Source organism: Podarcis erhardii (genome assembly GCF_964252035.2).
Source record: "Podarcis erhardii genome assembly, chromosome: 15".
NCBI lineage: Eukaryota > Metazoa > Chordata > Lepidosauria > Squamata > Lacertidae > Podarcis > Podarcis erhardii.
Window position 1 is genome coordinate 20,411,282 of NC_138505.1, and position 27,542 is coordinate 20,438,823.

The following is a 27,542-nucleotide window of genomic DNA, read 5'->3' on the forward strand; positions in this document are numbered from 1 at the left end:
TAGCTGTTGTTAGATTGGTATCCTAGGGACCATAGGCCAGGCAGGCTTTAATGTGTATTCTTGCATTTCTAGTTTTTCTGCTAAAATGGGGACTGAAAACATTCTCTTTTGTGGCACTGCATGATGAGATGACTGCAATTCTTGGAGCTAAGTATTGCTACAGAAAATACAATTTCCTTTCTCCTAAAAGTTGTGTAATAGCTAGCCATCTTGCTACATGCAAATGCCTAAAAATGGCAAGAGAGCAGAGGTGTAGGGAATTATCAGGAGATCAAACACTGAGCCACTTGCAGCCCTTCCCTGTGAAGGTGTGGGTGTGGGTGTGGAAGTGGGAGGAAACATTTTTTAAAAGCTCTTTGAGGACAGCAGATTTAATTGTGTGTTACTCCTGCTAATTTCATGCAGAACCATAACATTTAGGTATAGTTCTGATTTGCAGGACACTCTTTCAGCTGAAACTGGTGACTTTTTATTTTTATTTTTATTGGTGGTGGTATTGTGGTAGATCTACTGATAATTTTTAAAATAACTGACCTGGTCCATCTAATTGTGAACTTTCAAATTAATAATAGAATGTATCTGAGTAAACCTGTACTGTGTAGCAAAATGTCACCCAATATAGAGAACACTTTTAAAATCAGTTACAAGATTTTAAAATCAGTGTACTATATCTGATTAATGAACAAATTATTACAGCCCTACTTTTTTCGTTTCCACCCTTCTTAAACTGAAACTGAGGACAAATAATGTTTTCACTGTCTGGAAATCCTGTAGGAGCATAGCGCCTTATACCAAGTTCATCCATCTGTCTCATTATTGTCTTCACTCACTGGCTGTAGCTTTTCAGGGTTTCAGATGGGAATCTTTTCCAGCCCTTTTAACTACAGGCTAGGCTTGAACCTGGGACCTTTTACATGCAAAGCATATGCTCTTCCACTGAGCTATGGCTTTCTTCTCACTGTGTTTACAAAGGTAACGTGATGCTGGTGATGTGCAATTTGTGTGTACTGTATGTACTCGAGTGTAGGCCGAGCTCCTGACAGTTTTCTCCCTCACAAAAAGGAGGGTGCGTGCAGAGTGCTTGCGCAAATTGGGCATCTGCATGTATAAACTGTGTGATGCATTACTTTTTATGTATAGCGGGATATGCACAAATTCCTACCTCTTTCCACTATATATACTAGTGTAAGCTTTAACTTTTATTGTGCAAAATGATTTTTAAAAAATGCCATATCAAAGTAGTAACTTTCTCTGCTTCTGGCTGTTTGTATGGTTTGGAAACTGTCTTTGTTACCTGGGTGTCCAGGAATCTGAAATACTACTTCAGCACCTTAAGCATAGAAATAATTGTCCAGTTCAGTATTCAGTGATTTCATTAAATCCAGGTCAAATGGCAAGGCCAGGATGCAGAAATTATGGTTGATCTTGGTAGCCAGCTATTACTTTCTGTTAGCCAGCTGTTAAGTTCAGTTCCATCCTGATAGCAACATTACATGTATTGCCAAAAACATAACAATTGTATCTGATGGAATGAAGTTATGTATAATAATGTGGGTTGATAACTACATGAGCATTTAATATGAAATTCACTTTATGTGTTTCCTTTCTCCCTTTAAAGGCTGCATATTTATTATATACAGTATTTGTATTTGAAGCTCAAATATTACACTGACATTTTTGGGTACATAACTCAAAATGTGGGGAAAGTGTAGTGTCTGGCCAGCATTGACTGTTTGAGTTTCTTGTCTAAACATTTTATTTCAACACTGAGTAAGGAATTCTACCCTTTTCCAGAAGTAGGAGACTTGTGACATCCTGCATCAAGCAGCAGATTGCATCTAGTAATTTACAACCCCCCCCCGCATTCTAATTCTGTCTTAGAGATGTACCCTTTTTGTGGCGTGGCTTCATTGGTTATAGTAATAATAATAATAATAATAATAATAATAATAATAATAATAATAAATTTTATTTATATCCCGCCCTCCCCAGCCGAAGCCGGGCTCAGGGCGGCTAACAACAATCAAATAATCAAACAATCAAATAATCACACATTCTAAAAATATTTCATTATAAAAATTAATTAAAATCAAATCAATGGCAACCGATTAAGCAAAATTCTGTGCAGGTTGCCAGAGGAGGGAGTCAGGCTGCACCCTGACCAAAGGCCTGGTGGAACAACTCTGTCTTGCAGGCCCTGCGGAAAGATGTCAGGTCCCGCAGGGACCTAGTCTCTTGTGCCAGAGCGTTCCACCAGATTGGAGCCGCAGCCGAGAAGGCCCTGGCTCTAGTTGAGGCCAGCCTAACCTCTCTGAGGCCTGGGACCTTGAGGATGTTATTATTTGCAGACCGTAGGTTTCTCTGTGGGGCATACCAGGAGAGGCAGTCCCATAGGTACGAGGGTCCTAGGTATACTTTTCAGTAGCCATTTTCTAAGCTAGATCATTGAAACTCTGTCCACAGGGGTTGGAAAAGCTGTAATTTTGAGCTGTATTCTTTCTTCAGTTTTTCTTATGAAACCAGATTTTAATGTACTTCATTCAAGTCTCTCAAAATTGCCTCCATTTGTGTGTGTGTGTGTGTGTGTGTAAAAGTCTGTTCAGAAGAAAAAAATAATCCGTAAAATTTCTGTCTACAAACTTTGGCAGTTCCACAACTTTCTTCTAGGTTTCAGTACTATGCATACTTACCTGGAAGTAAGCATTGCTGCCTGAGTAAGCATGCATTTGATCAGGCTGTAAAATGCGCTGAGCATTTGCTTAACAAAACTCTTTTCTGCTAGCTGTAATACTATTTTTCCACTTATAATAACCAGCTAAATGATCTATCAAAGAAGTCCTGCTGTTTCAAAATGCTTGCTTTGTTCATTTTGTTTCATAACCATAACCATAAGAAAATAATACATATAAAATTACTGCAGTAAATATGCTGCTAAGTACATATGATAAACCAAGCAGTAATAAAGTCAGCATGTTGTTGCAGCATAGAAAACATATGGTTGTATCTTATCATTAAAGTTAATATTCCAGAAGTTTATGAACAGATTCAATAAATCTGTTATATATATATATATATATATAGATAGATAGATAGATACCATTGTCATTTACAGTGTGATATCCCTTTTTTTAATGCTATTCTAAAATTTCAGGGATGGGTGTAATTTTCAGATTCTAAATCTGTAGTGTCTACTTATCCTGCTAAGTACTTTTTATGATATTTCCTTAATTCTCCCTAACACTTCATCTCCAAAACCTTTGCATATCTGAACAAACCTTAACACTCTATCTCCAACACTTACCTGTCACATTTGTGCATATTTTACTATAGTAAGGTGCCATTAATAAATGTTTTAAATCAAATATATATATATTTCAAATTAGCACTAATCAGCCTAATTGACACATTGTTAAATATCCGAATTCACTCTTCTTCAGGTATTTTGTTGTTTAAAAATCTTTACCTCCACACACCCGCAGGCCTGAATCCAAAATCATTGTATATATTTTACTCAGTGCTTTTTTCTGGGGGGTACGCATACCCCTAAACATTTTGTGAATCTTAAGTTTGGCCTCATTGAGGGGCAGTATTTCAATATGAAAAGGAAAATGAGAGTACCCCTAAACATTTTTTTAAAGAAAAAAAGCACTGATTTTACTTATGAGATTAGGACAACAGAACAAGTTCTTCAGCGAATGCTTTAAACTGGTAGGAGTCTTGTTACAAAATAGTGAGAAATAGCCTGCCCTGCACGTTTCTTCACCTTTCTCTGTGGGGTTTGCATATTCAACTATCAAACCCTTCCTCACTGTAGAAACTGCTAGCTTTTGTGGGGTTAAAATGAAGGCTGTACAAAGATAATTGTCACATATTTTGCTCCACCCACTTTCGCCTCTGCCCCTGGCACTTGTCAGCTAGAAGGTTGCCTGTGAGGGAATATAGCCATTGGACTGAAAATGACACCCCCCCCCCTCCTCTGTTTTCTAGCAAGTATGGGCTGAGGAAATGTTCACCTGGGGATACCGTCCCTGCTAGGCCTTATTAGCAAAGCTAACTTGTGCGACCATCCAGTACAGCTTGAGAGTGACTTTCCCAGCTTCCTGTTTCCCCACACCTGTAGAATTTATGCTTATGATCCAAGCAGTAGGACCTTGGAAGCTTGCCTGCGTTGGGTGGAGCAGTTTCTCTGGTGTCCTGACAAGTTCACTGGTTTGCATTGCACAATAAGCTGTCGTTTCAACTACTGTATTTGCTTTTTTCCTCAGTCCACTCTATCTGGAGCGTGGAACAAATGCCTCTAAAGACACTTCAATTCAGAGGGATTAAATGATAAGATTATGATGATGATGATGATTAAAATTAGAACAGCCCAGAGCCCTTCTTACAGAATTCTAATATTCACATGATTTTACAGATCTGGTCTCTAAAGTACATAGTAAGCTCATTGTAGTTCTATTTTTAGAAAAAGTGGGTTTTGTTGAAAAGGTCAGTATACACGACTTACAATGATAATTTTAAAAATATAAAATGGTACTGAAACCTTAAACTCTATTGGTTGCCAAATGATTGGTGAACTCTTAGCTTCAAAATCCTATAATATTTTCTAAGGCAGTTGTTACTTAATGAGTTGGTTGTGCCTATGTGAAATCTGTTTACCTGGTAGGAAGCTTTAGCATCCAGACTCTTTCAAGTAAAGTTTGGAAATAGTTCAGTTCTGTTGGAAGGCTCGTAAAAATGCTTCCAGTAGCAATTGATTAAAGTTTAATGCCCACGGTCCTGCAAAGTTTTGTTTGGCTGTTGTTCCTGGCGAGTAGCCTGCTTCTAGTTTTCATGCCCATTCTTTGTCACCCAGTCAGCCATTGCTATAAATTTGATAACTGTTTTGAACTTAAATACACTTACAAGCACTTATAGAGCGCTGACAAATTATTTGTCATTTTGCCAAACGCCTTAACAAATACTTTGTCTTACAAGCAGGCATTTTAGTGTTAACAGGGACATGAACTGCTTTGTCAGGTGTGCCGATACTTTAGCCCATTCTGAAACTGGTTTCTGTTTGCCCTGGGGCTGGTTTAGTTCCTGAGATGCACTGGCTTGCATCCAAAGAACCACACACAAACACATATACATATACATATATACACATACACACACACACATATACATGCACGTGCACACGCGCGCACACACACACACACACACACACAGAGAGAGAGAGAGATAAAGAGAGAGAGATAGATAATATTACCACTGTTCCATAAGTTGGCCCACAAGGACTTCCACAGTGTAGTGGATGTTGCTTTGCATGAGAAACATGAATGAAGAAGATATAGGTCATGGAGTAGAAACTCTAGTGGACCATAAAAAGGTCTGAGAAAAAGAAATGTGGAAAGGGAACAAATTCCCTTTTATTTGGGATCACTTCTCTGATTAAACGTTTGCCTTTCAGGTTAGAAACAAATTTTCTGTGAGGAGAAGAGTACGTATGCTTTTCTGGGCAGTGTGCTTGAATGTGTGGATAATGTGCAACTGCGGGAATTATGGAATGAGATTGAAAATCTGATCTCGATCCATTTTAGTTTGATTTCAGGCTTGTGTTTGCCTTGATTGTCCTTTTGGATGACTCCTTATGCCCAGTGGAGGACAGGAAAAGTGTGAGTGTGTGTGTGTAGAGAGAGAGAGAGAGAGAGAGAGAGAGAGAAAAGAAGAAAGCAATCTTTTTGTAACCTTAAGCGATGCAGCTGAAGTGTGGGCATAGAATCTGAACACTGCACAATGCTGTTTTCCATTCTTCTTTCCAGTGTTGCTCCTTCCTGCACTTAGCCCAGGCCTGCCATCACAAAAATAGGTAATAAGCACAAACTAAGGGCAGGAATGATTGTTACTGGGTGGATGACAGCAGTGTATATATTTCTCAGGTGAAGAGGAAATATGTTTGTATGGTAGGTAGTGTGTGAATATTCATGTTTGAGAAATGATCAGTTTGGTTTTTTTCATTCACATAGTTATATCTCAAATACAGCCATAGACTTACCTGTTCCCTATTTAACCTATTTATTATAGAAAGGAAAATATCATTTACATTAAAAAAAATCTATTCTAAGAAAACCCCTCCATTTTTATCCATCCTCCTCATACAGTAGACATTGCAGAAGTCTAAATGGGAGGTTACCAAATACTATTGAATAAATTCTACAAAAGAGCAGCTGTTGAAGAGGGATGTCCTTGGGCTGCAGTCCGCAAGAGGCAGTTTTTCCCTATATTGCAGTAGCTTTCTTATTCAAAAGCAAGTCATGTTCTACCACCATCATTTCAGTTATTATACAAAATTGCTTACTGGTCTACATTGCTGAAACTAGTTCTTATTGCAGTGGTAGCAATCAAGTTACTAAGAATTCTTAACAGATTACATTGCTGTTACGAGCCATGTAAACTTCATTTTTATAGATAATGACTTTTTCTTATATGATAATGGACTTCGTATGTTCCAATTACACAATCTGAATGATGAAAGTAGAATGACAGGACAGTCCTGTTTGTGACGACTAAGAAGTAATCCCTATTGAGTTCAGCGGGGCTTCACATCGGCTGAATGTGTTTAGGACTGCAGTCTGAATTATGCCAAATATAAGCACAGTGGTTGTAGACCTTGTTTTGCAATCATCAGGCTAGTGAAATGGGATTCTGGTGTCAGAATGGCAGTTTCTAGGAATATGATAGCTCTCTTTCCCAAATGGGGGCAATCCTCACTCTTTCCTACTTGAGGAGCAAATGGTTAGCGTGTATGTGTTTGGACTTCATGCCCTATGGCATACCACCTGCCTCTTGGAAAAATGCCAGGGTTGCTGCTAAAAGATTAAGACTGGGTGTGGATTATGTATCTTTGTGCTGCTTTGATTATTCTGTAGCCTGCAGTTAAGCACTGGGAGCTGCTGGTTTTGTTACAAATCGCTATTACTGGCCTTTGCTAGAGGCAAGCACAAATATAAACGATGGTAGGCCTACACTGTACCTGGATGCTACCTTGTATTTATGTTTCAGTTCTAGGATTTTGTTTACACTGGTGCTTTTGAAAGTAAATCTGAGCCTTTGTTTTCTTTAGAATATTCAATTTTGAATTATTAATCCTGTAATCTTTGAAATCTGTTTGGTAGGCACTGGAAGTGGTAAATCTTTTCCAGTCTTAAATCCTATATGGACGTATGTCCTCAACCTCATTCTTATAATTCTGCTTGCTGAGATGGTTGACTGGTGGAGTCTCAGACTGCCGCTACTGTTTCAAGATTAGGGATTATTCATTGGTGTACACTTAAACTGATTGTTTTCTGAAATTCTAATAAAGAAAGGGTGACTAATCTGCAGATTAGATTGCTTTAAAGCAATGATTTTAAATTGGCAAGAAAAAGGCTGATATAAATCCTAAATCATGTTTTCCATTGATACTACTTCCTGTGTTTCCTGAACAATGATGCAAATCTGCCCACAAAAATCATGTATGTTATTTACACTGTTGTTTCATTCTTATAACCAATCCTTTCATCTTAGTGATACTGTATACATTTTGCATGCTTTCCTTTTTAAAAAACCTGTAGAGTGAATAGCTTCCCTGTTTAGAGGGAGTATCTTTCAAATATTTTCATAAAGGATCTTAACAGCCACACCCATGACAGGTTACAAGATAAACAACACAATCCTATTTAATGAGAAGTAAGTTCCCTTGAGTTCAGTGGTGGTTTCTCCCAAGTAAGTGGGTTTAGGGCTACAGATGAAATATGGAAATATAGAAGTCTGGAATTTTGGCAGGCTTTTTCCATTCAGGAGGGACTACTTGCTTGCAAATTTTTCCTCTTCTGTCAAGTATTGGGATAGAACAGTGGTTCTCAAAGGATGTAGCATGAGAGGATGACAAGTTGGGCAGGGAGAGATTCAAGGACAATCAAAGAAACATTTAAACATTTCAGTATAGTGTAGTGTAGTGTAGTGTAGTGTAGTATATCAGAAGTTTTCAATCTTTTTGAATTCATGGCTTCCTTGACCAACTCTATTCTTTCTGCAGCATCCCTGTGGGGCTCAGGAGCCCAGTTATATCACCCCTTGCCTGCAGAGCTGGCAGCCTCTCACCCTTTTTTGAACATCCTCCCTTGGGGAGTGTTCTCTCAGCCTTCTCTCCTCTCCTCTCCTTGGGAACCCTCCAGGCAGCCACTGCCCCTAGTCTTTGAGCTGCCCCCCACCCCAAAGAGAGGTGCTTCCTCACACTGCCCCTTGGGAGCCTGGGCCTTATCTGTCCATTCCAAACAGCAAGGGCTGGCAGGCTGGCTGGCTGGGCTTCCTCACCCACTTGCTTGCTTATTCTGAGGCCGCCTTAGATCCTGGCAACCAGCACCCCCTGGCCAGCCCCAGTGGCACCATTCGCTTGCAGAGTTTGTAGCCGAGACTGTTGCAACAAACAGCTGCGCAAGACTTTGGGAGGCAGAGACACGAGATGGCATTAGAGACAGAAGGGAAGGGGGTCAGAGGCCATGTTGCCCACAGCACCCCTGACCATCACTCAAGGCATCCCCGGGTGCCACTGTACACTGGTTGAAAACCACTGTAGCATAGCATAGCATAGCATAGCATAGCATAGCATAGCATAGCATAGCATAGCATAGCATAGCATAGCATAGCATAACAACATAACATATGTATTTTTGGATAGCAACGTCTACAACTCTCTTCAAGAGCATTTGCTAGTCTACAGTTCTCCACGACATACTGTTGTGAACAGGGATTTTCAACTGTCAGATCTGAAAGATCAGAAAAGAGAAAGGCTTCTTTGTCTAAATGAGGAGATGAGAGTTTGCGGGTCTCAAACTAGACCTAATATAAATGAGAAAAAGCAAACTCACACCTCTAGTTGAGTTTGTAAGCATACTTAAGGTACATATGTAAGTGTCTCGTTTATATTTTGGGAACGACTTGTCTTCCTATGTAGCTGCATTGTTTTATTCTTTCTGGGTGTCCCATGATCATATTATAAAGTAGTTGTGTTCTATGTTGTAAATCAAGCACTGCTAAGGAGTTGTTTCTTATTCTTTTCCAATGTATTTCTTAGCAATAAAAAAATAGGTGTGGAGCTAGTAAATTTTTGTTCTTAAAGTGTGGTTCAGAGAAAAAAGTTTGAGAACCACTGGGTTAGAAGAACCTGTACACTGCTCTTTTTATTTTCTTGTGTTCTTCTTTCCAGAGTTGCTACTCTGTGCTTCACTTGGCAGCCCAAAAGTAGAAAGCAAAAATGAGGTACTCATGGCATGCAGGTTGAAGCAGGCCCAGATTCCTACTGAACAGATATATTTGAGAAATAATTTTCATCTAGAAAAGTCATTTATCTCAACATACTGGTTAGAAAGCTTTAATTCAGTTTATAGATTAATGTGGGGTTCTAGCTGCTATTATTATTATTATTATTATTATTATTATTATTATTATTATCATCATCATCATCATCATCATCATCATCATCACAAAGCATGATTCATAAACCAAGAACAAATCTTTGTTACAGCACATGGTTAGTCTGGAGATTGCTAAACCATAGTCCTGAGTTCAGATGGCATGTTAAGCCAAACTACAGTTCACCTTTGTGGGGCTCAGGAGCAAAAATACCAGGGAGGAGCACCTGTGTGCTTACATGTTTGCGCCAAATGGTTTTTTTTAGCGTGATATGTGAACCAGAGCACTATGTTGCACATATGCCATGCTGTGATGTCCTGTGGGATACAAGTGTGGACAATTGTAGAGGAAATTTTGAAATCAGTGGATAGTAATTGTACAGGGTCACATTAGAATTGCAGAAAACTCGAAAGTTAATAAAACATCAAACTCTGCTGAAAGTAAGCTGTACACAAAGAGGTGTAATGAAAACAGCATTCAACCAACTTGGTTATATTTGCTTACAGATGAAAGAGATTTATTGGGTAAAGTATTGTTTTCTGAGTGGTCATACAAGGGCATTTCTTGCACTGAAATAACATTGTTTCCCCTTCAGTGAATGTAAACAGGAAAACAGTTTTCATTTGTGAGTTTTAGCTGAGTAATATATATAGCTTTGGTCAGCTATTGGGGTGAAAGATAACTTGCAAGAACTTTGTCACAGAGTACTTCTAGCACAACCGGTAAAATTTGTTATGCTGATGACTTAAATTGCTTCAAAACACAGAGTGCTTGGAGCTTTGGGCACATAATTCATAGATTGCATGATACAGATAAATGCTTGCTTCAGAAAGTCATTTCGCTGAACATTTCTCAAAATGCATAATTAAAAACCAAAATGAGGACTTATTCTTAATGCCCAAGTGTAGCTTTCCATGCACTATAGCCTGCTCTCTTGCTGTGAAATTTGTGGTACTGAAGTGTATATCTTTTCACAAAATGTGCATTGCCTTTAAAGTGGGTTTGAGTTAGTGTGTGTTCAAAGGATAGGGGGAGGTGGCAAACCAAGATTTTGTGGGGGTAAAAATTGCTTGGAGAAAAAAAGGCATTACCTTTTGTTACTTTTTTACTCCTGACCTACTTACTTTGGTTTTGTTGAAATAGCGGTTCCAGGTTTTATCTTTCACTTATTATTAGTTCCTTCAGATCATATACATGTCTAATTCAAAGTTAACTGGCAGAAATTCTGCTGCAGTTGAAACAAGTTCAGGGCAGGTGTTAGGGAACTGCCATCGGAGCCAGAGGGAGAGGGAGGGCTCCAGAGGGATTCCGGAGAGCGTACCGGGAGGGAGAGAAGCAGCCCATCTTCTGGGGAAGGAAATCAGCGTAACACTAGTGGAGAAGGGGGGCAGATGGGGGAATTGGCGAGGTGGCTCCATGACTCCTCGCCGGAGACCAGCGGGGAGAGCACGGGTCCTCCGCTGCCCACACCCTCCCTGCGCAGAAGGTTTCCGCGCAGGGAGAGTAGGCGGAGACTAGGCGTCAAAGAGCTTCTTTGCTGGAAGAAGTTCAAGAAACGCCCACTGACGGATTCTGCCAGCGATTGAGACAGCCACGGGTGAGTGGCTGTCCGGACAGAAAGGGTTCACCCAGGCAACCCAGCCAAGCGTTGCGCCGATTTACGCACGAGCAACCCCTAGAACCATTACAGCAGGCAATTCAGAATATACCTGGGCTGATGAGATTACAGCCCAGTAATGCTTCTGGTGACTTGTCTGCATGCTGGTTGTTTTGGGGAGGAAAGTTTTGGTGGGATGGATGCACCTTATGAGCCCCTTCTGGCAGCTTGAATGTATGTGCATCTCTGTGTTGTTGTTTAGTCATTTAGTTGTGTCTGACTCTTCGTGACCCCATGGACCAGAGCATGCCAGGCACTCCTGTCTTCCACTGCCTCCCACAGTTTGGTCAAACTCATGCTGGTAGCTTCGAGAACACTGTCCAACCATCTCGTGCTCTGTCGTCCCCTTCTCCTTGTGCCCTCCATCTTTCCCAACATCAGGGTCTTTTCCAGGGAGTCTTCTCTTCTCATGAGGTGGCCAAAGTATTGGAGCCTCAGCTTCAGGATCTTTCCTTCCAGTGAGTACTCAGGGCTCATTTCCTTCAGAATGGATCGGTTTGATCTTTTTGCAAAGATCCATGGGACTCTCAAGAGTCTCCTCCAGCACCATAATTCAAAAGCATCAATTCTTTGACGATCAGCCTTCTTTATGGTCCAGCTCTCACTTCCATACATCACTACTGGGAAAATCATAGCTTTAACTATATGGACCTATTCAGATCTCTGTGTTACCATGCTGCAAAATGCAGAATCAAATGTAATTTTTCACAATGTTTTTCTTTTACAGATTGTGGCAGGGTTATGTGTTGATTCTGTGGACTGCTGTATTGATATAGGAAGTTGTAGATTGCTTGTACTGTTCCAATTTTTGTTTGTGTTCATTGGTTTTATTGATGTGTTTATACTGTGATCTGTCTCATAATCCTATTTTGATGAATGGGAGTCAAATATTTGTCCTGTTTCTGTGAATGTGTGCATGTGACACATGCTGAAAATTGACTTCCTCTCCTGAAGGGCCAAAAGCAGTTTAATGGAGGGGAGGAGAAACATAAGAATACCCGATGTGATAGTGGCTCTCAAGTAAGAAGTCCACATTACTGTTACCTTCAAGGGTCTAGCATTTTGAGGATTCTCTTGAGATGCATAGTATGACAGTGACAATTTCTGAATGTTGCGCTATGGCTGTGTGTGCTTTATTATAAAGTTTATTTTGGACATGCATATTGGTGCTTGAAACTTGAACAGAAAAGTGGGAAGGCAGAAAATTGGGAGGAATCCTACAGGGGAACTTTTGGGCACAACCAACAGGATATGTTGCATCAGATTTGGAGGTCAAAAGCACAAGATTTTTAAAAATGCGTTGGACTCCATAAATTTACTTCTGTGCCCCTGAAGGCTTCCCCACCTCTTGAAAAAGTTCCCTGAAATGGAGCCCCTTTCTCATAATTCATTTTCAGGAGGCATATTCTCTGTACATTCAGTTTAGAGTTACATTTAGACCATGGAGACAGTACTTGAACATTCTTGGTAAAATAACACCTTCACATTGCAACCCTAAGCATGTTTATTCAGACATAAATTCAATTTATTTCAATGGGAATCACTACCTATTAAGTGTTGTTAGGATTTCAGCTTTTGCATACCTCAGATGACATGTATCAACCAGCTCATTTCAGCACTCATCAAGCATGTTAGCTTGCTCAGTTTTTCGTTAGAAGCAGGAAGAGCCAGATGGAAGTTAAAATACTGTGCTTTCATGTTTTGAAATTAGCAATGTAGCATTTCACATTTGGTGATGTGACTAGAAAGCTCAGCTTTGGTTTAAATTGACAGTAGTACAGTATTCTTGTTTATAGGGTTTGCCAGGGTGATGTCTGTAGGAATTTGAAAATTTGAAAGGGTATTTTCAAATACAAAGCCTTAGAAATAGTCCTGTTATAGTAAGGTCATTATTTTCACTGTAAGTTAAAGAAAAGCAAAAGAAAGAAAAAAAAATCAACTAATGATTTGGGGCAGAAATCCTCTTTCTCCCTGTATATCAGATGGTGTATTAAATTCTCTCATTTCTAAAAATAGATTGGGTGACATACTGTTGAGGACACCTGCCACCCCAGATTTTCACCGATGCAATGGGACATCTTCTTCCTCTCCTCCCCTCTGCACCCCTTTGTGCACCCCCAAATCTGAGCAACTCTGGGAGGCATTTGAGGGCGAAGAAGACAGGGAAGTCCATTAATTAGTAACAGAATGGTTGGATACACTATCTGTCAGACTGAATAACTTTTTTGAGGCAATATATCTCTTGCATAGTCTCTATTCTTTGTGAAGAGTGGATTAAAAGCAGAAGTATGCATAATTGAAGCATGCTAAATTAGAACCCAATTGATTTAGGGCGTTGGAAAAATATCTTCAACTTTTTCTGGAAAATCCACATCACTGGGTAGGGCTCCAGTTTCTTGCTTGAGGAGTAGTATTTTTGGAAATAACAACGTTAATTCTGAGCTTTAAGTTTCAGTATGACTGAGCGGCGGGGGAGGGTCGGCTTTGGAAGCATTTGCTGTGTTTTTTTGCAATGGTGTCAGATTTGTCTCTTTTATGTCTGTACTTGGTCATGTTCAAAATAATCGTGAAAGCAGAATGATAGAATGGAGGGACTGAGGAGGTGCCATAGCTCATAGAAGAGCATATCCTTTGGACTCATATGATCCCACATTCAATCCCTGCCTGTTAAGACAGAAAAATATGAGAGGCTATTGAAACTGCTTATGTAAAACAAATACTGTATAGCAGTGTCAGCTGTGGTTGGTGGATGTAGATGGACTCTCCAACCTCATGTTATTCTGAGGTGGGCAACAGTTGTCCTTGACTGAGCACCTGAATGGGAAACCAGATTGGTTTCTTTCTATCTCCCTGTGAGGAGCTGTGTCCATGGTCTCCTGGACTGCCCTGTAGTAATGCCAGTAGCCTTTAGGACTAGCAGTATCACCTGGGAAGGAGTGATGGCAGGAAGGAAGGAGTAAGCAGAGGAGGACTACACAGCAAAATGATTTGGAAGGCTGTACTGCAGTGGTTTCAGAATACAGTGGTATCTTGGTTCTTGAACTTAATCTGTTCCAGGAGTCTGTTTGACTCCCAAAATGGTTTGAAAACCAAGGTGCTTCCTGTACTCAATCAGAAGCTGCATTAGACGTTTGGCTTCCCAAAAACTTTCGGAAACCAGAACACACACTTCCGGGTTTGTGGCGTTCGGGAGCCGTTCAGGAACCAAGGTACCACTGTATTAAAATATAGTCCTGTGGTTTATGGGACTGGCTGTATAGCCACAGTTAGTAACTAGCTTCGCTGAGAAGATGGAATCCCCCAGGATGATCAAGGCAGCTGCCGGCAAGTCCTGTCCTCAGTGTGTTCCCATTTGTTACTGCCAAAGCTTTTGCTTCTTCCTCCTTCACTCCCCCCCACCTAGCCCCGCACCTGAAATTGGTCTCTCTCTCTCTCTCTCTCTCTCTCTCTCTCTCTCTCTCTTCCTCTCTCTCCTCTCTCTGTGTGACAGCAGGGGTAGGAAGGAGCAGAAACTCTAGACATTTAGCAACATAGTTTATTGCTTCCAGATACCGTTACATGATCTTAGTATTTACCAACGCCTTTGTCTAGCAGTGGCCTCGTGTAGATTTTTGCCTGCTTTTGTCCTTTATTAAGAAATACCCACAGCATACACGCAAGATGGAGGGGTGCGTTTGTGCCCCTCCTTACCATGATTCCCCTCATGCCTACAGCATGAGCTCCTTTCTCTCCCCGCCTAGAAGGACAGGAAACCTCCTAGGCACCTGGCTTACTGCAGTGTATACAGATGCGCAACTTCTGCTTAAGAATGCAAACTATTTTCCCCCATATATACTACTAAGAGTGTGGTGGAGCCAAAAATTAGAAAGATGTTCTGAATGCTTCCTCTTTGCTGCTTGAAATGGCTGCTTCTTGAGATGGGAGGAAGAGGTCAGATGACAGGCTGGGCCAGTTGAGCTATAGCAACTACTGTTCTCTGTGTTGTGTTGCAGTGCAGGAATTTTGGTCCTGGGTTATAGACAGAAAAGGGATGCTGCTTATATATTGCCTACACCAGTGCCCAGCAACCTTCCTAAGTGAGCCTGTTCAGGTGATGTTGTAGCCCTGAGGGATAGCTTGGTTGGTAGAGCGTGAGTCTCTTAATCTCAGGGCTGTGGGTTTGAGCACTCCGCTGAGTGAAAGATTCCTGCACTGCAAGGTATTGGACCAGATTATCCTTGTGATCCCTTCCAATTCTATGAATCCAAGAAATGGAGGTTGTTAGGGATTTGGGACACCTATACCAGGGGACTAGCTCAATTATGTATGGGCACCATGAGGAGAATGGGGCTGCCTAAGTCTGTTTTCGGCCCAACACATAGTCTAAGGCATGGGTAAGCAAACTAAGGCCCGGGGGCCAGATCCCGCCCAATCGCCTTCTCAATCCAGCCTGTGGACAGTCCGGGAATGTTTTTACATGAGTAGAATGTGTCCTTTTATTTAAAATGCATCTCTGGGTTATTTATGGGGCATAGGAATTTGTTCACCCCCCCCCCATATAGTCTGGCCCTCCACAAGGTCTGAAGGACAGTGGACCGGCCCCCACTGAAAAAGTTTGCTGACCCCTGGTGTAAGGGGACACCCTCAATTTGATTTTTGCACTGAACTGATGATAGCAAGCCACTTTGAGCTTTGACTGCCCACCTGTCAAAGCTTGCCCACAGGGATTTGGGGAACTGAGGATCTGCCCCAATAGTCTAGTTCTCCACCCCCTGGTGTATGTGCTCTTGCCAGCTTGCTGTCTTTTGTTTATTTGTTTATTGATAGATCGTATGAGTCTATTGGGTTTCATTAGTATTGTACCCTGCTTTGGGATTATTTTATAATGAAAAGTAGGCAACAAATTGAATAAATAAATAGTAAATTAACAAAGTAACTGCTCTGAAGAAGATAATGTATGTGTGCCTGCCATGAGGGAACAGAGTCATTAGGTGCCCCAATTTAATAATCCACATAATAAATCAGTATGAATTCACTTTCATTAATATTTCTCTTGTCAGTAGGCAGAATGCAGATACCCAGAACAAGGGCTCCAAAATGTTTCTTAGCTGCTGAAAGCAGAGGACTGCTTTATGTTTTTTCCCTAAGTTGCCAAATAATTTTGAAATATTTATTTATTCAAACAATGGATTAAATAGATTTTAATGATTAAGATATGTGGTACTACATTTCTGTAATATAAACAGGCTGTGCAGTTATCCTGCATATTTTAATCTTGTGTATGCTAGTAGCAGCTACATATTTTTGGGCATTGATGCAGGAGCTTGTCAAACCAAAATGGTTTAAAATGTAATTATAGAATAGGGCGCAGATTGAAATGAAATGAAGAATTTTTAAATTTCATCTTTTTATTAACATAAAACACTAGCTTGAGATAAAAGAGCTTTGGTATAAGATAGGGTTCCCTTTTTTGTTTTGTTTTCTGTTTTGTGATAATGTGCAGACAGAGCCAGATCAGGCATCCACTTTTATCCTGTATTCTGTTTGCAACAGTTGGCAGTGCCTGGGAGTTTGAGGAACTGCTAGATTTCTATATAGAATCTTAGCTTTCAGCAATAACAAACAGTTCAGCTATACCCCTGCATATTAAATTGCAAGTGCTTTACATGTTGGTTTCCGTGGGTCTTATTTCTGTTAGTGCTTTTGATAGGAGAAATACCTATTTCCCTACAAAGAAAGCATGGTAAGTTTTAAAAGCGTAGTACAGTGGTACCTTGGTTCTCGAGCGTAATCTGTTCTGGAAGACCATTCGACTTCTGAAATGTTCGACAACCGAGGCCTAAAAGAATGGCCTCAAGTTCAGTGGAGAAAATTGAAAAACACACAGCAGAAGCTGTTTGATTTCCGAGGCACATTTGAAAATGGAAGCATTTACTTCTGGGTTTTCAGCGTTTGAAAACCAAAACGTTCAGCTTCCAAGATGCTCAAAAAATGAGGTATCGCTGTATTCTCTTGTATGAAAATCTGCTTTCTTATTAAGCTTCTGCCTATTCATTTTTTGCAGACTTATCCAACATCTATTGTATCAACAACAATGGTTTCTCTTCTGAAGAGGCACTGAAAGTTTAAGAAAGAGCAATGCTAGTGTTTCGGTTTCTTTTAAAATCTGAAGTATTTGAGGAACTGTCCAATCAGATTAAAGCTAATTCAGGTTCCATTGATTTTTAAAATCTGTTTTATTTTCTAGATAACTAAGATTCAAAATAAGGAACTTTAAAATAAGTTGGCAAACTTGCATATCAGTTACTTGCAAAGGTTTTAATACTCTCTTGATTTTCTTCCCTGCAGGCGGAACTCACTGGCATCAAGTGGCGTAGGTATAACTTTGAAGGCCATGGAGATTGTGGCCCCATTATCTCGGCCCCTGCTCAAGATGACCCCATCCTTCTGAGTTTCATCCGCTGTCTACAGGCCAATCTGCTTTGTGTCTGGCGCCGTGATGTCAAACCTGATTGTAAGGAGTTATGGATATTCTGGTGGGGAGATGAACCAAACTTAGTAGATGTGATACATCGTGAGCTACACAGTAAGTATTCTCTCCCTTCTCCATCTTGCTCTAATTCTACAGTGAACGTTTCTTTTCTGTGTGGTCTTCAGTGCTTGTGTACAGAAAAATTTATTAAAAGTTGCGAATGCAATATATGAATGAAACCCCAGACCAGAAATAAATTGGATGTAAGGATACTGGTAATGTTGGTGATTTTTGAGTACAAGTGTAAACTCACGTATTGAACTAAAATAGGCAGATGAAGAGCATAGAGACCTAATGGTCATATTATTCAATAATGTAGAGACTTTATTTTTTGCGTTGTCTTTTTAACCTAATGGGGCAGTACAGAGACTTTATCCCAACTATATTTTCTGTTGTAACACCACTATCTCCTCTAGAGGAGCAGATTGAAACCCTCTTCCACAAGGGGGCAATAGAACTAGTGTACAGGGCCCAAAGACATCATGGATTCTGTTCAAAGGATTTCACCATCTCCAAGAAAGATGGAGGCCTCCAGCCTGTATTAGATATTGCGATGCATTTATAAGATGCAAGGAAGATGTCTAGCGTCCTTCCACTTCATCACATTGGAGCACAGTTTGCCTCAGTATGGATAAAGGACATCTATTTCCACATCTCCACTAGCCAGAGCACCACCAGTTCCTCCACTTCACCTTGGGGGATGTACTTTTCAATTTAGAATTATTCTATTTAGCTTGCACCTTGAGCTCTTGGAACAGGGATGGTGGCACCTTAATTATGGAATTCCCTCCCTGATGAGAGTCAACCTGGCACTTATCTGGTGCCACACAGGTCTTTATGTATTTCATAAAATAATAAAAAAATTCTCTGAGGCTTTTTCTTTTTGCTCTTGGAACATTTTGATTTTTCTGGGTTTTAAATGCTGTTTCACTGTTTGTGCTGGTTTTTAGGTCAGAAATTAATTGGGTTTTTATGGTTTAATTTGCATATTGTCTGCTGTGTGTGAACCTCCCAGAGGACTTTGTTGATTGGGTTGCCAACAAATGTTCTAAATAAAAAAATTGGGAGCAAAAATCCTGCATGTAGCACTGGTAGGCAAAAAACCCTGCTACTGTAGCATAGGAAAGCAGGGTATGGTTGGCCTTATTGCCGAGGCAAGGACAAGGATGTGTTCTGGGGGTCAGTGGCTGTGAACAGATGTGAGAGAGTGAAGGTAGGTTTTTTTTAAAAAAATATATGTCGAAACCAAATTGCAACTTCTTTTGCGGGGATAATAACATACTGTCAGGGTTTCTGGGAGAAGTGAGGAGATGGAAAGCGAGTGGGAGGAGGGAGAGAGAGACGAGTGGGAAAGCGAGTGGGAGGAGGGAGAGAGAGACGAGGAAGAAGATGACGGAATTCGAAGGGAATCTATGAGCCTAAGCAGTGAGTCAGAGGATTCCCAAAAGGGAGCTAGCATGATCAGGCGAAAAGCAGGAGAAGAGAGAAGCTGTGAAAAGTCAGGAAAGGAGGGGAGAAAGCCCAGTGAAGCACAGACGCTGTCAGAGGGGTCTCAGCCGGAACGGAGTAAAGGGGGTGGAGTTGTCAGCCTCTCGGAGGGAGGAGGAACAGGAGAAAACAGAGAGAGGGGGTTGGAGCAAGGTGTTCAGCCGGAAAGGGTAGAGAGTGGAACAGGGGGCAGTATAGAGGACGAAGGAAAGGTCAAAAGCAACGTACGCGCGCCAAGTTCAAACATAGAGGCGCGCGGAAGTGGGGAAAGCTCAGAGGAGGAGCCCGGCCCCAAAGCCAGAAGGAGGGGGCAGGAGGCGGCAGAGGATTCAGCCTCAGGCGAATCCCGGAAAGAGAGAACCCAGGGGGGCAGAAAGACCCTGCGGAAAAGAAAGGAGAGGAAGAGGTGGTCTAGAGCCAGGCTATTAAGTTGGTGTGGAGGAGGGGAGGAGTCAGAGGGGGACTTCGGCGGTCTAACGTGACAGACGTACAGCCACAATGCTGAACTGTGAAAGAAGCAATTATCTTCAATAAACTTTTCCTGTAAGTAAACTATAACGGAGTAAGGTCTCTCGTGAGCTGGGACCCACCTGGGTGGCTGTGACACATACCATGAAAATTCAGTGCAGCACTAATCTATAGGCAGTTACCAATATTCATTGGGCTGTTTTCATTCTCTAATTTATACCAATAGGAACAATGGCAATTATTATGTTAAATTTCACATAGCTAGGTAGAAAAACAGTGCATGCTTTCTTTCTTTCTTTTTTAAATGATATTTATTAAAGTTTCGAATAAACACATATAAACACAGACAACAATAAAAACATAAACCAACAAACCAAAAACAAGTATAAATTCAAACCTTATTTTCTAAACCTAATTTCCCCGACCTCCTCACACCTCCCCCTTCTGTATTCTAATCTCATTTATCTTATCAGCAAATCCATTCCCATATTTCCCATAGTTTTTGATAATTCTATTCTTTTTCCTTAATCAACGCCCCTGCAAACCACTAATTTTTAAACCCATATCTTTTTAGCCTTCATTAATTTTATAATGTTTATTAAGATAGTCTTTGAACTTCTTCCGATCTTCTTCCACTGTCTCTTTGTCCTGGTCTCGGATTCTGCCAGTCATCTCTGCCAGTCCCATATAATCTGTCATCTTCATCTGCCATTCTTCCAGGGTGGGTAGATCTGGTGTCTTCCAATACTTTGCAATAAGAATCCTTGCTGCTGTAGTAGCATACATAAAAAAAAGTTCTGTCCTTCTTTAACACCACATGGCTTACCATACCCAGGAGAAAGGCCTCTGGTTTCTTCAAGAAGGTATATTTAAATACCTTTTTCATTTCATTATATATCATTTCCCAGAAAGCCTTAATCCTTGGGCATGTCCACCAGAGGTGAAAAAATGTACCTTCATTTTCTTTACATTTCCAACATTTGTTATCTGACTGGGCAAGCTTGGCTGGGGTCATGTACCACCTATAGATCATTTTCATAATATTCTCTCTCAAAGCATTACATGCCGTGAATTTCATACCGGTGGTCCACAACCTTTCCCAGTCAGCGAACATAATGTTATGACCAATATCTTGTGCCCACTTAATCATAGCTGATTTAACTGTTTCATCCTGTGTATTCCATTTCAACAGCAAGTTATACATTTTTGACAAATTTTTAGTTTTGGATTCTAACAACTCTGTTTCCAGTTTTGATTTTTCCACCTGAAAGCCAATTTTCCTGTCCAACTTATAGACCTCCAGTATTTGGTAATAATGAAGCCAGTCTCGCACTTTGTCTTTTAGATTCTCAAAACTCTGCAATTTCCACTTATTGCCCTCCTGTTCTAAAATTTCACAATATTTTGGCCATTTAGCCTCCATATTAAGTTTTTTCAAAGCTTTTGCCTCCAGAAAAACAGTGCATGCTTTCAAGCATCCTGGACCAGAATTTTGGATACCGCTGGCGATTGAGGCAGTTTGTGGACAGGGAAGCTACTACACCAATTTGTGGACAAAAAACCATTGTAAATACTGCTTACCCCCAGCTGTCCAGAAATAGAGATTAGTTAACACATCAACTAATGTTTTGATAATATGTGGGGTGGAGGTAAAAACGAATCTAGTGTCATGATATATAATAATGAATGTGAACATAAATAAGAAATTTCTATTGCTTTTGAAGCAGGCTCTGAAGATGCCTATTTGGCGTTGTCATGCCATTCCCAGGCAAACACTGACTAAAACAAATGGGGCAGTAGGAGGAATTAAATAAAATTTGTCTGGTCTTAGAGAGTGCTGTGGAAATGCAGTGCCTAGTGGCCAGGTGGAGGAACTTAATCTGCTTAAAAACAACAACTTCTGTACATCTTCTTTTTTCTGTTTTCTATGACAATTTGCTGGCTTGGCTATTTTTGGTTCACACGTTTAGACTCTTTGTTCTTTCTCTGCATGCTGCTTACATATGAACAGAAAGGGTTCAACTAGCTAGTCTCATAAGCTAAAAGCTTGCCTTGCTATTAATGCTCTGCTCTGAGCTCCACAAAACTGAAATAAAGAAGGTGATCACCCAAGGATGCATCCCCCTTTAGCTGTATCACTCCGTTTTTATTGAACTCCCTTCTCAGTGAAATTTTCCTGGTTTCCCTTTTATTTTATTTTTGATGCCCGGTCAGGCTTTCTAATGTGTACGCGCATACCTTATGCTGAATTCTCGTAAAAAAAGAAACAAAAAACTTGGTTATAATCTGGCTGTTTGTTGCTTTTTTTGTTTTATTGATTATTGTTACAGTTTTATATTGCTAGTATCGTTCATTGGTAACCCATTTGGGGAGTCTTTGCCAGCCGAACCGCTTTCAGCAAAATGCGGTATATAAATAAACTCTGGTTAAAGAGTGGAATGGAGGAAAAAAATATCCAAGACAGCTAAATAAATAAATAAATAAATAAATAAGTAGGCTGTTTAACTTGTAAGCTGCATAGTCGGAACATCCTAAAGGCAGTGACTGTCGTCCTTTTAGTAAAATATGCATGGCACTCCACAATGCCTAATTGGTCGCTGTGTGCTGTATTGTCTTTGGGCTGCGGTCATGGAAGTTTAGCAAGGTTGTGGGTTTTTATCCCCCCACCCCTCCTTAACCCTGCTTTGTAACATGTCAGCGCTGTCGTTCTTGGGTCTTTACAAAATGCGTACCTCCACGAATACCAGATTGTTTACTTGGCAAGGAACCTGAGAAATCTCAGAGCAGGGATGATTTCTGCGTGCCTCTTGGCCTATTTTATGCAGGTAGCAATGCGTTCATGTATAATTAAAGCGATGGCTCAGAAGTGCTGCATCAAGCAATTCCATGGCTCTTAATTTTTTATGAGGCACCTGTTCGGAGTGGAGGCATTGGTGACATTCCTACTTACCCAGATAAGCTTCAATAATATGTTTTCTCTTTATGAAACAAGTTTTATTTATTTTTCAAGTGCAGTTTGGGGCTTAAGTGTGTTTGGTGATCATCTTGTTGGAAGGAAATCTCCGCCTCCAGTTTCCTTTGCTGCCGTAAAAAAAGATGTCTCTGGCTTATGTGCAATGCTTTAAGTAACTGAATTACAATATTTGCTAGTTCTGGAGTTAAATGTAAATTGGAAAACATGTAACATCTGGGGAGTTGACTCCGTTGCTGTGTGCATGTATGATCTTTTGTATTTCCTCATTCCGTCTCAAAAGAAAGAATCTTAGCACTTGCCGTTGTTTCAGATTTACCTAAATACAAGAATAACCTTGAACTTAAGCGTCCAGTAAAAGAAAAAGGGGAAAAACCAAAAGTAGATTGGATAGCGGTGATGTCTAGGTTAATTTTGTTGAAAGAGAAGAATGTAGGCTTGAATTGAAAGGAACCTTGTGTATTGTCAGGTTGTGTTGCTGAGGAAGAAAATCTCTGGTATGGGAATTGACTGCACTCTGGTTTAGCACCTCTTAGTTTTTGCCTTGGCCTTTGAGATTAGGAGGAAAGCCCTATAGGGGACACCAGTCTGAATGCAATTTTGCCATGCAATGCCATAGACACTGGCACTTCTTTGACTTCTTGCTGGAGTGGAAAAGCCCTAAATTGATTGGGATCAGAATTGGTACATTGGTACATTTGAAATTCTATCTAGTAAGCACTGCTATTTTTTACCATGTTAATTTTACATGCTGTACAAATACCTTCAGCTTGTCAAAAACCCCAAAGCATCTGAGCTGATACTTGACTAGGGAAAAATTAATAAAGTATCCTTACTGTTGATGATATTAAAACAATGTCAACAGTGGCGTAGCGTGGGTTGTCAGCACCCGGGGCAAGGCAAGTAATTTGCGCCCCCTAACCCGTGGATTTGCGCCCCCTAACCCGTGGATTTGCCCTAACCCCAGATGTTGCGCCCGGTGCGGCCGGCCCCCCCTGCACCCCCCACGCTACGCCACTGAATGTCAAAGTGTTGCTTTGGAAATCCTTATTGTTGGACTTCTTGTAAATATGAGCCATTAAAACTCAAATGGCATATACTTCTTTACATTGTTTAAAGTTTAAGAAAAAAACAACAGAAAACTTATATTAACTTTCAACTCCTCTAAAGGACTATGCATTTATACTGATCAGTTTGATAAGCCATAGTAGAAATTTGCTATGAACCGACACCGTTCTGATCAGTTGTGCCTTCTTTCCTCCTCATTGTCCTGGGTAAGAAACAATTATGGAGCAGCTGGCTAACAATTATGTATGAACCAGTGCTCATGGTTTGCGTCTCTCCAAACAAACCACAAGCAAAAGCCAGGATTTGTTCTTGGCTTAACATTTGTAAGAAGCACACCACAAGTGCTGGTTCACATGTGATGGTAAGACAGCCATTACATGGTTTGTTTTCTGGCTTGGAAAAGGGAGAAGTGAAGCAGGCACAGTGTTTGCGGTAAAGCATGGTTTGTTTCAGATCTTGGGTTACCACTATGTGTGAACGATTATTATTATTATTAAAATTAAAATTTGTATACCACCCTTCATTTGAAGATCCCAGGTGGTTCATAACACAAAAATACAAAATGAGAATACAGAGTGCATAATAAAACAAAACTATGTCATTTATTATATATGTTATGTATGTACTGTACACATGTTACAGTTATAAACTGTGTGGGGCATAAATCCCTCAAATATTTAAATATTGGTGATATAATGCCTCCAGTGTGCTTAATGGAATACAAGAAGGAAGATCCCTGCCTCCCACAGCTTACAAAATGGAACTTTACACTAGGTAAACATGAAGAGGAGGGAGGGGTAGACAGGATCACTAGCCACCTAGATTGTGTTGTATGCACATGCAGCCAGTAGTCTTTTAAGTGAGTATATGGAGCTAGCATGACTGTTTAAGCTTGATCCAAGAAGCAGCATACGGCTCTCTTCATATTCCCTAGCATTAAAGGATTGTAGCTGGTATCTAGCTTGCAAGTGCTGGAAAATACTCCTACATTCATAAATGTGGTCCCCCCCGCCCTTTGGCCCTTGAGTAGTCTTTTCACATTGAAACCGTAATTCCAGCTAGTAGTGCTCTCTCTCTCTCTCTCTCTCTCTCTCTCTCTCTCTCTCTCTCTCTCTGTGTGTGTGTGTGTGTGTCTCCAAGTGGTTGGGTTGAGCCCCATCTTGAATTTTAAATTAGGCGTTCCCAGAATATCTTTTGTTCAATGATCAGGAGCTTGTCCTCAGCATATGCTTAGAAGGGACTCTTTATTATTATTGTTCCACATATTCAGGACTGAAAGTTTGGGGGCTCTTATCCTCTGACAAGCTTAGTTTATGGCTGTTAGCATGCCAAAATATGCTGTATTAAGCCAAGGGCTTACCTCTTACACATTAATTATATTCTGCCCCCCTTATGCTACTTCAACATCTGGTTGACATCTTGGGAGCAGAAAAAGCTGTTACTTGGCGAGAGTCACAACCTCCGTTGTGTAGCTTGCTGGGCATTTCCTGGACATCTTATTTTTTTGCCATCTGTAGTACAGTTGTTGCACATTCCATACATGTATATTTAACTTCCTTCCTCAGGAAATGAGAGCAGGGAATTCACAAAGGATTTAAAAATACATTTTTGGCCTCATTTCAGTCTGTTAAAAGGCACTAGTTTATAAAACCCCCACTATGGATTTGTGTGTGAATTTAGACAACATGTGGGCACATGTGGGCAGGGGGACGAATACACTGAATCTGCTAATACTTTTAGTCAACTTTATAGTGCTCTTCTACAGCTTCTATTCATCTTAATCAGGATTAGATTAATTTTAATCAGTGCAATTGTGAAATAAAAGGTTTTTTTTTTAAATGAAGTTTCCAACTTTCTGTTTCATACATTTCCAGATCAGGTGTGTATGCTAAATGGTTGCTATCATAATTAAACAGAAAGGTGCCTTATAACTAAACTTTCATTGACATTTTAGTTGGTCACAATAAAGGTGGTTTTGGGTTTATATTTTCGGATCATATGTTCTCACATACGTTGTGCAAATGGTCTCTGGCATTGTGGCTTTTTGAGGGGATATTTACTGAGACCTTATGTGGATTCAGTAGAAGATTCTGGCTGGCATACGAACATCCATGGGCACTACATTGGTGACCTGTGAACCCAGTGCAGTTTATTCCCACTGCCAGCTGCACTTTAGGGGTCTTTTTCTAGTCCCCTTGTCTGCAGTCTTCTTAACTGGAAGCACTGGGAACTGAATCTTTGATCCTGTGGGGATGAGGTTGATGCTCTGCAACTCAACTATGGCTTCTCTCTTAAACCTTTGTATTGGCAGCTGACTCTTTATAGTGTAAAAGGTACTATCCAGGTGCATAATCCAAAACTCCTGGGTCATACAGTTCTCATCTCTGATATGAAACTATGGATTTCTGGTTGGCAACCTCTCCACTGTGTGAGGACACAAACCAAGCCATTTAACTTTTTCTCAAGTGTCCAGAAGTTGCCAAAGGCAGGGGCTGATATTTATTCAGCAGAAAAGTATTTATTCTTTGTAGTCTCTGTGGATTCACATCAGCAGGATCTGAGCCTGCATCTTCAGGTTTCTACTTGGTTTCAGCCCACCACGGCAGTCCAACTCTTTGTTGGACTCTGCACTTTGGGACTTGGATGCTGAGCCATGTCAGCTGACTTGTGGTGCTTTGCAAGCCCCACTTTTGTGATGTAGATCTGGATTGGATTTTCCAACTTTAGTAGCAGAGCATTGGACCAGGACTGTGGTGTTGGGGGATTTAACTCGTAATTCTCTGCATCTACTGCTTTTCCCTTGCCGTAAAAGTGTTCCCCACCCAAACTGCTATCAGCCATGGAAGGGATAATAGATGGGTACCCTTTTTGTAGTTTGGCCTGAGCTCTTGAAATAATATTGTATTTGTTATTTGATTTTTGAGCCAGAAGGAAGGATCCTTAAAGCACGTTACATTAAAAATGTGTGTAGATATATTGTAGCTGTATCTATCTACCTGGTAAAGGTAAAGGTAAGGTAAAGGTAAAGGGACCCCTGACCATTAGGTCTAGTCGTGACCGACTCTGGGGTTGTGGCGCTCATCTCGCTTTATTGGCCGAGGTAGCTGGCGTTCAGCATGACTAAGCCGCTTCTGGCGAACCAGAGCATTGCACAGAAACACCATTAACCTTCCCGCTGAAGTGGCACCTATTTATCTACCGGTACTTGCACTTTGACATGCTTTCGAACTGCTAGGTTGGCAGCAGCAGGGACCAAGCAATGGGAGCTCACCCCATCATGGGGATTCAAACTGTCGACCTTCTGATTGGGAAGCCCTAGGCTCTGTGGTTTAACCCACAGCGCCCCCTGCCCCATCTACCTGGTAGTGCTTGAAATTATCCCTCTGCCCCCAATATAGTTCCAATATGTTATTGTGGATGTTCTTGTTGACTTGCAATTTCTGAATGCTAGCAGTTGCGTGACCTTTTCCCAAGATAAATTTTTTTCTCCCTCTCTTCTACCTGGGACAGCAGGTTGCCTCATTTTCCAAGAACAGAGAATGAGCAACCTAGTGCAGCACACATTGTTCTCACATAGTTACAGTAAAAGCTGTTCTTCTAGTGTTGTGGTTTGGAGCTTCCTGGATAGCTCAATTGGTAGAGCGTGAGACGCTTGATCTGAGGTTGGACTAGATGACCCTCGTCCCTTTCAACTCTACAATTTTATGATTCTATGTATATAAATAACCTTTGGGGAATTCTGCTTGTGTAGTGGGACTTTCCTGCTTCCTTCCTAATGCAGTCCCTTACACCCCTTCAGAAAAATCCATTACTGATGACCATGAGGCCTTTTGGAAAAGCACCCCGTGTAATGGTGGTGGAAACTGCATCAGCTTCAGATGTTTTGCTGTCCCCATGCAAGCAGAAGTGTTTTTGCTTGTTATGTGAGGGGCTTTTTGGATCTCAGC

At 40.8% G+C, this 27,542-nt stretch overlaps 1 protein-coding gene across 2 annotated transcripts in view; it reads left to right on the forward strand.

Moving 5' to 3' along the window:
- The window catches only part of MED13L (mediator complex subunit 13L), a 173,908-nt gene that overhangs the window by 13,678 nt on the left and 132,688 nt on the right, over positions 1–27,542 (forward strand). For both annotated transcript variants that reach the window (XM_081841684.1, XM_081841683.1), the window contains exon 2: positions 17,417–17,654. In XM_081841684.1, coding sequence (XP_081697810.1) covers positions 17,417–17,654 — 238 coding nt within the window. The remainder of the gene's footprint in view (positions 1–17,416; positions 17,655–27,542) is intronic.